At 52.8% G+C, this 13,136-nt stretch overlaps 1 protein-coding gene across 1 annotated transcript; it reads right to left on the reverse strand.

The window, feature by feature from the left end:
• Positions 1-2,538: 2,538 nt before the first annotated feature.
• On the reverse strand, positions 2,539-12,911 carry MUC12 (mucin 12, cell surface associated). Its single transcript, XM_061402045.1, has 11 exons — positions 11,546-12,911; positions 11,038-11,139; positions 10,452-10,579; positions 10,058-10,122; positions 7,106-7,257; positions 6,674-6,745; positions 6,407-6,569; positions 5,516-5,677; positions 4,815-4,894; positions 3,104-3,192; positions 2,539-2,917 (listed from the first exon to the last, which is right to left on the reverse strand). Exons 1-11 carry the CDS (start codon positions 12,777-12,779, stop codon positions 2,876-2,878), a joined length of 2,289 nt encoding a protein of 762 aa, XP_061258029.1. The 5' UTR covers positions 12,780-12,911; the 3' UTR covers positions 2,539-2,875.
• Positions 12,912-13,136: the final 225 nt, after the last annotated feature.

Raw genomic sequence — 13,136 nt, forward strand, 5'->3', positions numbered from 1 at the left:
GACTGGGAGGGAGGGTGCCATTCTTCCTACTGATAAGATATCAGCTTCTGGTGATGTTATCCTGGGAAAATCTGTGCCAAGGGACAGCAGAATTCAAATCAGTGATGAATCTGCCCTTTAGAGCAAGCCAAGCCACTGTCCCACTCTGCCCAGCCTCCCTCCCCCTCTTCCCACCTCCACCCTCTTCATTGGCCCCCTCAGCTCTCAGGTTGGCTCCCAAAGAAGGCCTTGCCTCCTGCGGGCAGGTTTGGACTGAGGAGGCCATGGCCTCTCTGATTACGCTCAGGGATACTTTCCCCCTACCTCCCACTCCATTTCCACCTTGAAGGAAAGCTGTCCACAGTCTGGGGCAAGCGGATAGGAGCCCCCCACCGCCAACCCCTGCTTCTGGGGCCGTGAGCTCAGGGCAGGACAAAGTCAAGGACGTGGCTGCTTGAATGATATTGACAGGGTCCAGCGTGAGCCCCCACGTCTGCCCCAAGCTCCCTTCCCTCCCACCCAGGCAATCCCAGGATGACAACCCAAGGAGGGTGGGAGTCCTGAAGCCTAAAGTTTGATTTTGGCCTTTGTCCCCTTCCCTCTTTCTCTGGGAGCAGATGAGGGGCAGAGGGGATCTTGGAGGGTCCAACTAGGACCCACTATCATCTTCTGCTGAGTTGAGCCCAGTTCCATGGCCATGGAGCCCAGAAAGGCTGAATTGGAAGGAGTCCTAGAGGCCCCAACCTTTGTTCTTCAGGGGGAGAAACTGAGGCCAGAGACAACCTGAGTTGCCCCATGGTACACAGCTTCTTCCAGGCAGGATTAGAGTCAGGGTTAGGTTAGATAAGGTTAGAGTTTGTTCCCAAACCCTATCTTGTGTCCATTTGGCTACAGCAGTAGCTTTTCACCTGGTTCAGGGTTGTCTGACAGCTCTGTGACATCCTTGGGGCACAAGGTAGGGATAGGGTGAAGCAGACATGGTCAGGGCAAGGGTTGGAGAGCAGAGGCGTGAGGCATTTGAAGAGCCGACTCTTTGAAAAAGACCCTGATGCTGGGTAAGATTGAAGGCAAAAGAAGGGGCAGTAGAGGATGAGATGTTTAGATACCATCACTGGCCTGAGGGCATGAGTTTGAGCAAACTTTGGGAGATGGTGAAGGACAGGGAAGCCTGGCGCGCTGCAGCCCATGGGGTTGCCAAGAGTCGGACGCAACTGAGAGACTGAACAACAAAACGGAAGAGAGAACCTGGGCATCTGGGGCAGGGGTGGAGGGGAGAGGGGAGAGGAGGGGCACACTCATGGCATAAGGACAGATCCCAGCACTGGCTGAGCATCTGTCATGTGCCTGGGGTGTTGTCTGGGGGCTTCTGTCTGCTTCTCCAGCCCTGACAAGTCAGCTTTCTTATTCTCCCTTTTTGGAACGGAAACTGAGGCTGCAAGAGGCCAACTCAGACTAACTCTAAAGCCCTGGCTTTCCCTCCAGACCTCGCTGGGGAGAAGAGAGGAGTAGGCAAAGGGTAGGAGGTTGAGAGTACCCCCACCTGGGCCCCCAGGATGCAGCCTTCCCTGGGCATGGGCAGGTCCAGGACCCCGCAGGGCTGAGGCTGTGAGAGCAATGGGGGGGTGGGGATCAGTCACCATGGAGAGGGGCAGGAGCCGAAGGAAAAGAGGCAGCAGACAGAGCGTCGTCACCAGTCTCGATTTCAGAGCCTGGAGGGCAGTGCACCTGCCCTTCACCCTTCAGGGAATTAGTGAAACAAACATTGGTCAAGGAACCCCAGAAATAAATGGGTCCCAAGCCCTTTGATCCCGGAGACACTGGAGAGCTGGGGCCAACCAAAGGCAGTCTGGGAGGCTTCACTGATGACTGGGAGTGCGAGAAGCCCTGTTTCAGGCCAAAGGGCAGAAGGAAGGGGAGGTCCTCCCTGGTGACACAGCACATAGGCACACAGGCCATCTGATCTGTCGGGCACAGGGCCTGAAGTGGCCTGGAAGAACTAGGGGGCCCTGGAGGGAAGCGGAAGGTGGAGGAGAGGGTGGGCCTGAGCTTGCAAGGAGAGGGTGCTTTTGACTCCAACCCCGGGAGTGGAGACCTCCTCCCCTCTTCTCAAGCTGGTTTTACTACTGCTCAGGGTACCCCAACAGGTCATGGGTGCAGGCCAGTGCCCAGCCCCAGGAGGGCTGAGAGTTTTCGGGTCTGAGGGGTTCGAAGGTAAGCACAGCCCCTGGGGTCATCTGAAGTGACCTTGGCCCCTCTCAAGGTCAGCAGGGCAACATGCTCACTCTTCTGCCTTCTGGGGACTCCCGCTCCTCCTTCCCTTGGCCCGAGGTCCACTCCCGGATGTGACCCCAAGCTCAGCTGCCGCAGAACCCTCTGGCAGAGGTGGGCCTGATCCAGCCCGGGCTTGGAGCAGACGAGGGGCCCCGGGCTCCACACGTGGGCACAGGAAGGGGCCCAGATGTGGTGTCCAACCCTGCAGTGCTCTTCCAAGAAGGACCTTCCCAGACTCGCAGGCCTCCCTGCAGGGGAGGGGGAGAGACTGCTCTGGCCATGCTCAGCTCTATAAGACTTGTCCTTTATTGGCAGGAAATTCCTGCATAGGTGTCACAAGTGGAGTAAACAATTGGAGTAAACACAAGTGGAGTAAACACAAGTAGAGTAAACATAAGTAGAGTAAACAAGATGCTTCTGGGCTCCTGGCTGGAGGGCAAGGGAGCAGAGGGCCTTGGTTCCCAGCAGTGAGGACAGGGCAAGCCCGCTCGCTCTGAGAGGGTCATCCTCGGGCCTGACAACTTCGGACTTCAGGTTCCTCTTGGCAGCCTGGGGCCGTGGAGGGCTCTGTTGGCCGCAGCCTCATCACCCAGATCTGAGTGAGGGGTGGCAGTCCCTGTCCCCATCACTGAGCAGTTGTCACCACTGTGGGCCTCTGAATGTGGAGCTGGGGAGGGTGGGAGAGAGGAGGTGAGACCAATGGGGGCCCCAGTGATGGCCGTGTCCAGGGGGAGTGAGCTGCCTCTGGGCCGAGGGAGGCCTACCCTCCCCAGGCAGCCCCAGGCAGTGGACAGAGGGGAGAAGCCCCTAGCTGTGGGGGAAGGGTGCGGGGAGTTGGGGGTTCCCGAGTCACCTCTGTAGTGGGGTCCACGCTCCTCAAGGAGGGCTGGAAGTTTCTGTAGATGTTTTCAAGGCCAAACGTGTCCCCCTTCAGATCCTGACCTGTAAAGAGAGGTACTGGGGTGAGAGTGAGCCTGGGGGAAGCAGAAGAGACACACAGGATGGATTGTTTGCAGTAAAAAGGATGGGCTTGGGGAGTTGGCCCCACAGCTGCGCTAAACTCCTTTCCCACTGCCCATCCATCCTCCCCCCAGCCCAGCTTATCAGGGATGCGGAAGAGGGGCTGGGGAGGTGGCCCGGGATGACTCAGGGACAGGAGGGGATGGGAGCTGCCTTCCGACATGCGCCACGGGCAAAAGTCGAGGCCTGGTGAGTGGGTCCCCAAGGAGTCACTTGGTTTAGGGTGGGTAGGAGGGTGAGACTGCCTGGGGTCAACGGGCACACTTCCTCATAGCAACGGTAGCGACAACAGACAGAAGCAACTGTGCCTGGAATCTTCTTGTGTGAGTTGGCATGAGTCCAGCACCCCCTGTCTCCATCATGCAAAGAAACTCGCTCCTCAACCTTCAGAACCGGGTTTCAGGTCCACCTGGCATCTTCCTGATCATTCCTTTGCTCCCTCCCTCAAGATCCTCCCCCACCGTCTGCCCTCCTCGCCTGCTCTCCCCAACAATGTGGGCTGAGCTAAGCTGACTCCCCAGCACTGCCCGTAGGCCACAGGCCTCTTTGCAGACTTCAGACTGGCCTGATCTGGGGTATCTTCCCCTCCGCACTTAACTGCCCCCCCCAGTATGCCCCACCTGTGGCTTCTCCCCACTGCCCCCCGTCTCCGTCATCCCCTCCCAGAGCCTGCAAACGACAGGCCCTGCCCAGCTAGCTCACTGGCATCTGAACTATGCTGACTGCTATCCACACCTCCTGGTCCCCACCGTCCCCCCACTCAGCCTCATCATCCCTGGCCTGCATTAGTGTGCTGTTTGCTCCCTGAACTCCCCACTTTCGTGTGTCCCCCTCAAATCCTCCTGAATGAGCCACCCAAAATGCACGTCTGGTCCCCCTCCCTTCAAGCTCCTCCAATGGGTCCCCCCACCATGGGCCACTGACCAGTCCTGACCTAGCTCTGTCACTCTCCCGCCCCACTGACCCGCCCTTGGTTCCCTACAGGCCACTTCTTCTCCACCTCCACGCCCTTTCTTCAGCAGAGACCCTTGCCTGGAAAACCCCTCTCCCTTCCCATCCTGGGACAAGGCCTCACTTGGCCATGGCCCGTCATCCCACTGTGTGTGAGACACGCTGGGGCTGGGCTCTGGGGTAGGATCAGGCTCTCAGTCGTTATGAGCAGCTCTGGCAGCCAGAGTGGGCTGAACCCACGGGAAGCTCCGTGGAAGGACCGCGTGTGAACTGGATCTTGGAAACAGTGGGATGGGGATGTGCAGAGATTCAGACGACCAGAAGCAGCACAGTCTGCAAAGCGGTGGGCCACAGACTGGAGTGCAGGGAACTTGATGGGGAGAAGCCAAGTAAAGGCTGGAGGGTCAGCAGGGCTGCCCATGGGGACTCGGGGTCAGGAGGCTGCAGACTGTCTGGCTATTACGGCAGACGCAGGACTGGCTGGCAGGACGTGTGTGCATGTCACCCACAGCCACTGGGAGTCTGACTGGTACTTCTCCACGCCGCCCCCACCCCCACCAGCCTGCCCCGCCTTGGCCCCTGATAAGATCTACCTTCCCAGATGCTTGTGTTCTCAAAACTGCCAGGGTAGCCTGCATCTTGCCACTCTCGAAACACGTCGTACTCTTGCCTCCTGACAGAAATGACATGAGCAGCTGATGACGGAGAGGTGGGGGAAGGGCTCAGAGACCTCTGACCTCGGCCTCCAGAAGAATCTGCTCTGGCCAAGCCCTGAGTCAGGGAGGGAGGGGCCTGCCCCCAGTGGCAGGGGTAGAAACCGAATAGACATCCTGGAGATGTCCCCATCGCCTGCCCCCCACCCCCACCCCTCAGTGACCTTATCTGTGAGCTGGGGGCATCGGACTAGAGTCAGGGCAGTTTCCTTTGCCTGCTGGCCGGGCTCTGTACAGAACGTTACTCAGTCTCTTACAGCTGGGAAGAGAGCGATCATTCCCAGCGTCCTAGTGTGACAGTGCTGCTCTGTGGCAGCCAAGGTGATAAGCACCAGGTAATTTCATTACACAATCCAGTTTCAGTACATAAGTCTCTGTTTCCATTTCTCTGCCAAGCGGATATGTCTTATCAGATCGCAGGCTGCCCTCTGCTAGACACAGAGCTGGGAGGGACCAGCAGGAACTAGGAGGGACTCGAGGGTGTGGGGCAGGGCCTCACCCACCCCTGTTGGGCCTCAGCAGGGCCTCAGGATATTCTGACTATGGTCACCTCTCCCCCAGGCCCAGCCTTGGAAGCTTACCTGTGCCATTTTCTCTGGGATCGGCTGAGTAAGACGATCAGAACCACCACCAAGACCACCAGGAGTGCCACCACGGCCCCCACAATCCCATATACCATGCTCTTGCTGGTGCTGGATTCACAGGTCTCCCCCGAGTACCAGTGTGTGTCTGAGTTCAGGCATCTGGGGACACACACAAGCTCAGGCCAGTCCACCAGCTTCCCTCACCCACCCAATTTCTGCACCCCCTGCCCCCTGCCCCTGAAAAAAAAGATCAATGTCAAAGCACAGGAAACCATCTCACCCACTAAGGGCAGCTGCTGGGCACCCTCCCTGACTCCCCAAGTCTAACGGGTGGTGAGTGGGTGCAGGGACCGCAGATCCACAGAGCAGAATCTGAGAGGGCCGGGCACCTCATCCCACGCACGTAATGTTCACCCATGTAATCGCTAAGCATGTAATCGCTAAGCACAGTAATCGTTAAGCAGCTGGCACTTGGATGGCCTGTCACCATGTTTTATATTTTGTACTTTAGTTTAAGACGTAGCACGCCAGCAAGGAGGTGATAATGGCATGGTGGCATGGTGGCTGGGATGTTGTTAGGGACATGAATGATAGATGAAGAGAGAGGTCCAGAGATACAGATTTGCAATTGATAACTGGAACTTTTTCAGAAAGGGGACTGCTTGGTTCTATGAGGCCTGTGTATGTAATCTGTACCTCCCGCTCCCATGGTATATGGGAGTGGGAGGTGGGAGACCTGGGAAGAGGAAAGAGGGATGTAGAGGCTGGGCTGGAGGTGCCTTGTGAGCTCTGTCCACCCTCACCCTGCACTCTTGGATGACCTTCGGGGAGAGTGGGACCCTACTACCAGAGAGGGCAGATGCTGGCCTAGAGGGAACAAGCACTTACAGACAACGGGGGCCGCTTTGCTGCAGCTGGCACCTGCCGTGGTGACAGTCCATTTCCGACTTCGTCCCTGGGGTGCACTTGGTCACACAGGCCAGCTTACCATCCAGCTCATCCACGTAGTAGAACTGGGCGAATTCCTTCGCAGCTTTCTTAGTGCATTGCTCTGGGGGCAGGTGGGGGGCCAGCAGGAAGTGTCAGCCAGATGAACCCGTCCCTAGGCCCCCCTATCCTGCAGGTTTACCGTCCACTCTCCATGGAGCTGCTCACCTTGCGGGTCAAAGTCGACCTTCACGGGGTCCACAGAGGTGGCCGTCTCATCGTAGCACAGGAGTGAGAGGCCTGCCCAGAGTGGTGAGAAAGAGAAAAACAGATGTGCCTCCCCCCGCCCGCTGGAAGCAGTCAGCCTCCCCTTTCCTCCTTGCTGTGCCCAAGACTAGTAGATGCAGCTGAGGCTGTGGGCTGGCTCTGAGGGGGTCACTGGGGCTGCTGACCACCTCAGCCCAGGACTGAGAGGGGCTGCTGGGAGCAGCGCAGAATATGGGGAAGGTACCCAGGCTTGACATCTGGATTCCTCGAGGGAGGTCTCTGGAGTTCCAGAAGAGATGAGAGATGCAGGACGTGGGCGTGGGCCTGAGACCTCCCTAAGGGGCCCCACCCATCCTTTCACCACCAACATCAAGGGGTTTTCGGGGGGCTTACTTTTGCAGTCTTTAGAATTCCCGTGTAGCTGTCCGGTCTCATTCATAATCTTGGCCCTTACAATCTTAGTGAGGTTTTCAAACAGCTCCAGGTACCCCGAAGTATAGTTGGCCTCCATGATGACTTCGTGTTCCACCATGATGCTGCCCCGACTGGAACCGAGAGTCATCAGTCAACCCTTGTTGCCCGCCCTCCCAGCAAGTGGGGCCCAAGAAGCAAGAAGGGTGATGAGAAACAAATAGTCATGTGACCCAGGGGTGGGACAGAATATAGACTCTTCCCTCCAGCAGTTAACAACCTAGAGGGAGGCTACAATATAAGCCTGGGATTACAATATATGCCAATGGGTGAAATTCATTTCTGAAAATGGAGGCTGTTGGGCAAAGATGTGGAGGAATGGAACCCTTGTGCATCAGTGGGAAAGCAAACTGGTATAGCTACTGTGGAAAACAGTATGATGGTTCCTCAAAAAATGAAATATAGAATGATCATGTGATCCAGCAATTCCACCTCTGGGTATCCACCTCAAAGAATTGAGAGCAGGGGCAGGAGGAAATATTTGTACACCCATGTCCATAGCCATCTTATTCATAACTAAACAGTGGAACCAATCAATCTAAGCGCCCATCAGCAGATGACTGAATTAACAAAATGCAATGGTATATTACATACAATGGAATATTATTCAGTCTCTAAAAGAAAGGATATTCTGAGACATGCTGCAACATGCATGAACCTTGAGGACATTATGCTAAGTGAAATAGGCCAGTCCAAAAAGGATGAATACTGGGTGAGTATTTATGAGTAGTAATATGATATCCCTGAAGTAATCAAATTCAGAATAGAGGCAGAAGGCAGCATGGCGATTGTCAAAGGTGGGATGAGGTGGAATTGGGAGTTACTGTTTAATGGATACAGAGTTTCAGTTTGGGAAGATGAAAAAGTTCTGGAGGACTTCCCTGGTGGTCCAATGGTTAAGAGTCCACCTGCCTGTGCCAGGGACACAGGTTCAATCCCTGGCCTGGGAAGATTCCACATGCTGTGGGGCAATTAAGCCTGAGACTACTTAAGTTCGCTTGTGCTAGAGTTCATGCTCAGCAACAGGAGAAGTCATGTGATGAGAAGCACATGTGTCACGATGAGACAGCAGACCCTGCTTGCCTCAACTAGAGAGAGTCCCCCACAGCAATGAAGACCCAGTGCAGCCAAAAAAAAAAATTATAAAGTTCTAGAGATGGACAGTGGTGGTGGTTATACAACAATGTGAATTTACTTAATGCTGCTAAACCATATACTTAACATGGTGAATTCAGTGGCTAATGACAGATTTTATGTTATGGGTATTTCACCACAATGAACATATTTTAAATGTAAACATTTAAGACAGAAGCTAATGGATTGCATTTTGAAAACCAAATAAGTAAACTTTTAGATATGAAGAAACATGAGGGCACTTTAGAAATGTTGGATTCCAACCCAGAAGCTTCTTGTTAGATGGTCGGCAATGCTCTGAGCAGAGAGCTCCCGAGACAAGGTCCATCACTGCCCACAGTCCTTGTGGCAAAGAAGTCGGAAGCAGGACCCAGGAGGACCTAACCCAATAAAATCCTGGGTCAGAATGGAGACAGAGACCATGGCTCTGAGGCTGGGTGTGGGTGGAGAATGCTGGGTTATGGAACACCACAGGTTCTTGATATGTTAGTAACTGACATGCCCCAGGCTCCCTCCTCACCCTTCTGTCTGCTTCTTCCCATCCTCCTCTGGGAGCTCTGCTTCTCCTGCCCATCTGTTAAATATGGATGCTTCCCATGCTTCTGTCCAGGGACAGCTTCACTTCCATGCTGTGACAATTGCCCCAGCCATCTGGTCTACTCCCCGAGCTTCCAGTGATGCCTGTCTGGGGACATCAATGCTGATGTCTCTGCTATAGACCCTTACTATCATACATTTGACCACCAGCTGTTTCATCACTTGACATGGCTGGGCCCCAGACACTTGAGGCTTAACAAGGCCCATGTCAAACTCATCATCTTCTTCTATTGTCCTGCTCCTTCTTATGCTCCTCATCTCAGCCAAGGGCAACCCACACTCCCAGAAGCCCAGAAATCTGGTGTCATTCCTCCTTTTCTTCAAACACCCATCAAAATCCAGTGATCTGCTGGTCCTGCCTCTTAAAGACCTTTAACACTGGACTACTTTCCTTCTTCATTAACACCTCTCAGGCCTAGGCTACTATTGTCTCCCTCCTCTGTCCATCCATTCTCAACCCTGCAAACAGATCTCATGGTCTGCAGTGCAAAGCATTTACTCTGCCACATGGGCAGATGATGCTTCAGATGTAAATGAGCATGTGTCACTTTTCCAACCTCCTCTCCCACCACAGCCCCTTTGTCTTTAAGAAGCCAAATGTGCTTTGTGTTCTTAGAATCTGAGCTCCTTTCTCTTACCTGTAGGCACATCATGGATTTCCTCTTGTAACACTCTCCCACTCCCTTGCCTCTAGTCGGCCCATTCCTCATCCTTCAAGCCTCAGCTTAGCTGTATCTTCCTCCAGGAAGATTTCCCTCAGTCTCACTGACCCTGCATTCAGGACCTCTCCCTCTGTACCTCGTGTGTTTCTTATAAGTCTAACCTCAGTAACTGAGTTATCATAACTACCATAACTCTAGCTACCATAACTCTAGCTAGCTACCTGTGCTCTGCCCTTCTAAGCACCATGAAGAGCAGAACCCAATGTTCCCAGCACCTAGCACAGGGTAGACTTCCAATATTAACTTGATAAATGGATGAATGCTGAATGAATGAATGCATGGTCTCAGAGCCCTCAGGTGTTGCTTTTTTTGACCCAGCCAGGTACTGATACTCTAACCATTTATGATAGGAGGAGGCAGGAGAGCAGACAAGAGAGAAGAGCTTCCCACAGTCTATAAACCTTCCCACCCCCATACTCACAGCAGTCTTTTGACATTCACGCCTCTGTATTGGGGAAAGTTGTTGCCCCTGTAAACTTCATCCATCTGAAAGAAACAAGACAGCTGAGTTCTTAGAAGCCTGGAATGTGCAGCAGTCCCTGTTCTCTGTGCTGGGGGAAGTCCCTCAGAACCTCCTTTCCCCAAGGAGTCCCTGTATTCAGTTCAGTCAACTCAGTCGCGTCTGACTCTTTGCGACCCCATGAACTGCAGCACACCAGGCCTCCCTGTCCATCACCAACTCCTAGAGTCCACCCAAACCCATGTCCATTGAGTCGGTGATGCCATCTGCCCATAGGAAAGAAGGAAGGGGGTGCATAGGGATGTCCCCTCTTCCAGGATTCACATCAGGGAATCTAGGCTTCCTCTCCTCTTACCCGACTCTTGAATACTTGAACGAAGTTCTTGTATGCAGCAGAGGAGTTGTCCTTTAGGTCATCTGTGAAATTCCTGTTAGTCACTTTCACTTTCAGGTCTACAGTGGCGTTGATTTTCTGGGGAGTCTCTATGGAAACAGGGCATATGATGCATGAGACAGCAACCTCACAGTAATGCCTTCCAGGAATAGCTAATTCTTCATTTGTTGGCTTTATGGGAGAGGAGAAAGTGTGTAGGGAGGCAGACAGAAACTCAAAAGGCAGGTAGGAGTAGCTGAAACATTTGCCCCTTATCTCTGAATACCAGGAGGAGCTACTAGTCAGAATCTTGATTCAGTGAGACCTGACTGGAGGGCACCAGATGATCATTCAGATGAGAGAGGCAAGTTAACTAGTGAAAAGGGCTCAGAAGTGGGATGCAGGAAATCCATGCTCTACCTGCATTTTGGCCTGGGTGAAAGTCACATTTTCTTCTCTACCTGCACAATTAGGCAATGGTAGCAAATGAATCTTCCAGTGTTGCCCTCCTATTTTGAATGGTTAAGGGATGTGGAAATGATCTACAAGTCTCAAAAAAGGTCTTTACCTATGGAGAAGTATTCCTTGAGGGATTTACACTGGTAACCAAGGTAGCCTTGGGCACAGATACATTCTTTTCCGTTCCAAATGCCCCCATTGTAGCACTGCCCTGCAAAGAGGTAGAACATTCCAGAGGTTACCATGGAAGCCCAAGACACAAAACATCAACTCTCGTTCCAAGTCCCATCATTCAGACATTGCACTGAAAGATGGAAATGGGACTAGATAATCATGCTGTAACTGAGAGCCCTCTGCCACCATTTCAATCCCCAGGAGATAGTGGGGAAAGGAGAAGGAACAACAGAATGGAAGGAAGCAAGAGATGAAAGAGGACACTCAAAGAAATCAAGAGTCCTACAACTCAAAAGACAGGCACACCATCCACTTGGATGATGTATACTGGCAACAAGATGGTACTGGAAGTGTGGAACAAGATCACAAGGAGGACAAAACTGATTAGCTGATAAGGGCGATGAGCAGGAAGAGCCCTTAGAGTGACATACAAGTAGACTTACATGGTGTCATAGTTGAAGAGTGGGTTGTCCTCACAGTTGTCTGTGTCCTAGTGAATGGGGGATGCAGGGTTGAAGTGGTACTGAATCCAGGGACTGGAGTACCAGTGGAGCCAGGTGAAGTGGAGGACACAGGAGAAGAAAAGCCAGAAGTCGACTCTTTGGCAGTTGTGGTGGTATGTTGTGAGACCACAGTGTGGGTGGAGATCTCACTGGGGCTTGACGGGGAAGGACTTGCACTGTTTGTACTGTGCAAAGAATGGGTAGAGAATGATGGCATGGACCCGTCTGAGGAGCTGGTGTAGAGAGTGGATCTCAGAGAAGAAGATGTGGTCATGTGTCCATCACCAATGGAAGTGGTTAAGGATTCTCCAGGCCTTGATGTCAAAGCAGAAATTTCATTCCCTACAGTAACAGTGCTGTTCAAGGTGCCTGTAGGTTTTGATGAATCAGGGGTGGAAGTAGCAAGAGTGAGTTCCTCTGTGAGGCCTGTGATTGTCTGTGTGGAGACAGAGGGGGTGGTAGACAGCAGGGTGGGAATTGAAGAGGAAGCTAGGCTACTACTATGGCTGGGATAGGAAGTTGACATAGAAGATTTGGAAATGGTTGAAAGGACAGAGGACATCTCAGTAATTGTTGTTGTACTGAGTCCAGTCCTGGAGGTAGTGGTAGAAAGTCCCTCAGAGTTTGAAGGTATATAAAATGTTGAGGTGTAAGAGGAGACTGTATCTGTTGATGGTGCTGAGACTATTGTGGACACAGTGGCTTCAGGAGTAGAATACGTGGTCCTTTCTTCATCACCAGTGGAGGAGGTAATGGATTCAGCTGGACTTGAAGTGGACACAGGACTTCCATCCTCTTGAGAAGTTGTTGATGTAGGTAAGTCCGTGACTTGAGAAAAATCAGATATGGTGTTGTGATCTGTGGATTTCTGAGTGACCAAAGTGGTAGACTGTACTGAACCAGACGAGCTGGAAAATGTCTCTCCAGTGCTAGATGGGGCTGTAGAGCTCTCAGCAACTCCTGTGTGGGAACTCTCAGAAGAAACACTAGATGCAGACCACCCAGAAGTAGTGGCAAAACTCCCAGGGCGTGTGGTGAGGGAACCCTCAGAAGACATGGTGAATTCAGACAGACCAGAAGTGGTTGGGGAGGACAAGGGAATTGTGGTATGGGAACCATCAGAAGACACTGTGGATTCAGACAGACCAGTAGTGGGAGAGCTCCCAGGTACCATGGTGTGGGAACCTGCAGAAGACACTGAGGATTCAGACTGACCAGATGTGGTGTAGAAACCTTCAGAAGAGACTGTGGATTCAGACTGACCAGATGTGGTGATGGTGCTCCCAGGGACTGTGGTGTAGGAACTCTCAGAAGAGACTGAGGATTCAGACTGAACAGACATGGTTTGGGAACTCTCAGAAGAGACTGTGGATTCAGATCCACCAGAAGTAGTGGGGGAGCTCCAAAGGACTGTGGTGAGGGAAGTCTCAGAAGACACTGTGAAGTCAGACCTACCAGATAAAGTGGTGGAGCTCCCAGGGACTGTGGTGTGGGAATCCTCAGAGGAGACTGTAGATTTAGACAGACCAGA

This window comes from Bos javanicus, chromosome 25 (genome assembly GCF_032452875.1).
Source record: "Bos javanicus breed banteng chromosome 25, ARS-OSU_banteng_1.0, whole genome shotgun sequence".
Classification (NCBI taxonomy): domain Eukaryota; kingdom Metazoa; phylum Chordata; class Mammalia; order Artiodactyla; family Bovidae; genus Bos; species Bos javanicus.

What these genes read in the sequence shown, in the direction of transcription:
- MUC12 (XM_061402045.1), bottom strand. Translation starts at nt 12,779, where the DNA reads ATGGTACCTGGGAGCTCTCCCACTACTGGTCTGTCTGAATCCACAGTG. An exon ending in CAAGGAATACTTCTCCATAG is followed by an intron (nt 10,580 to 11,037) that starts GTAAAGACCTTT and finishes CTGTTTCCATAG; the next exon opens with AGACTCCCCAGAAAATCAAC. An exon ending in GGTCGACTTTGACCCGCAAG is followed by an intron (nt 6,570 to 6,673) that starts GTGAGCAGCTCC and finishes ACCTGCCCCCAG; the next exon opens with AGCAATGCACTAAGAAAGCT.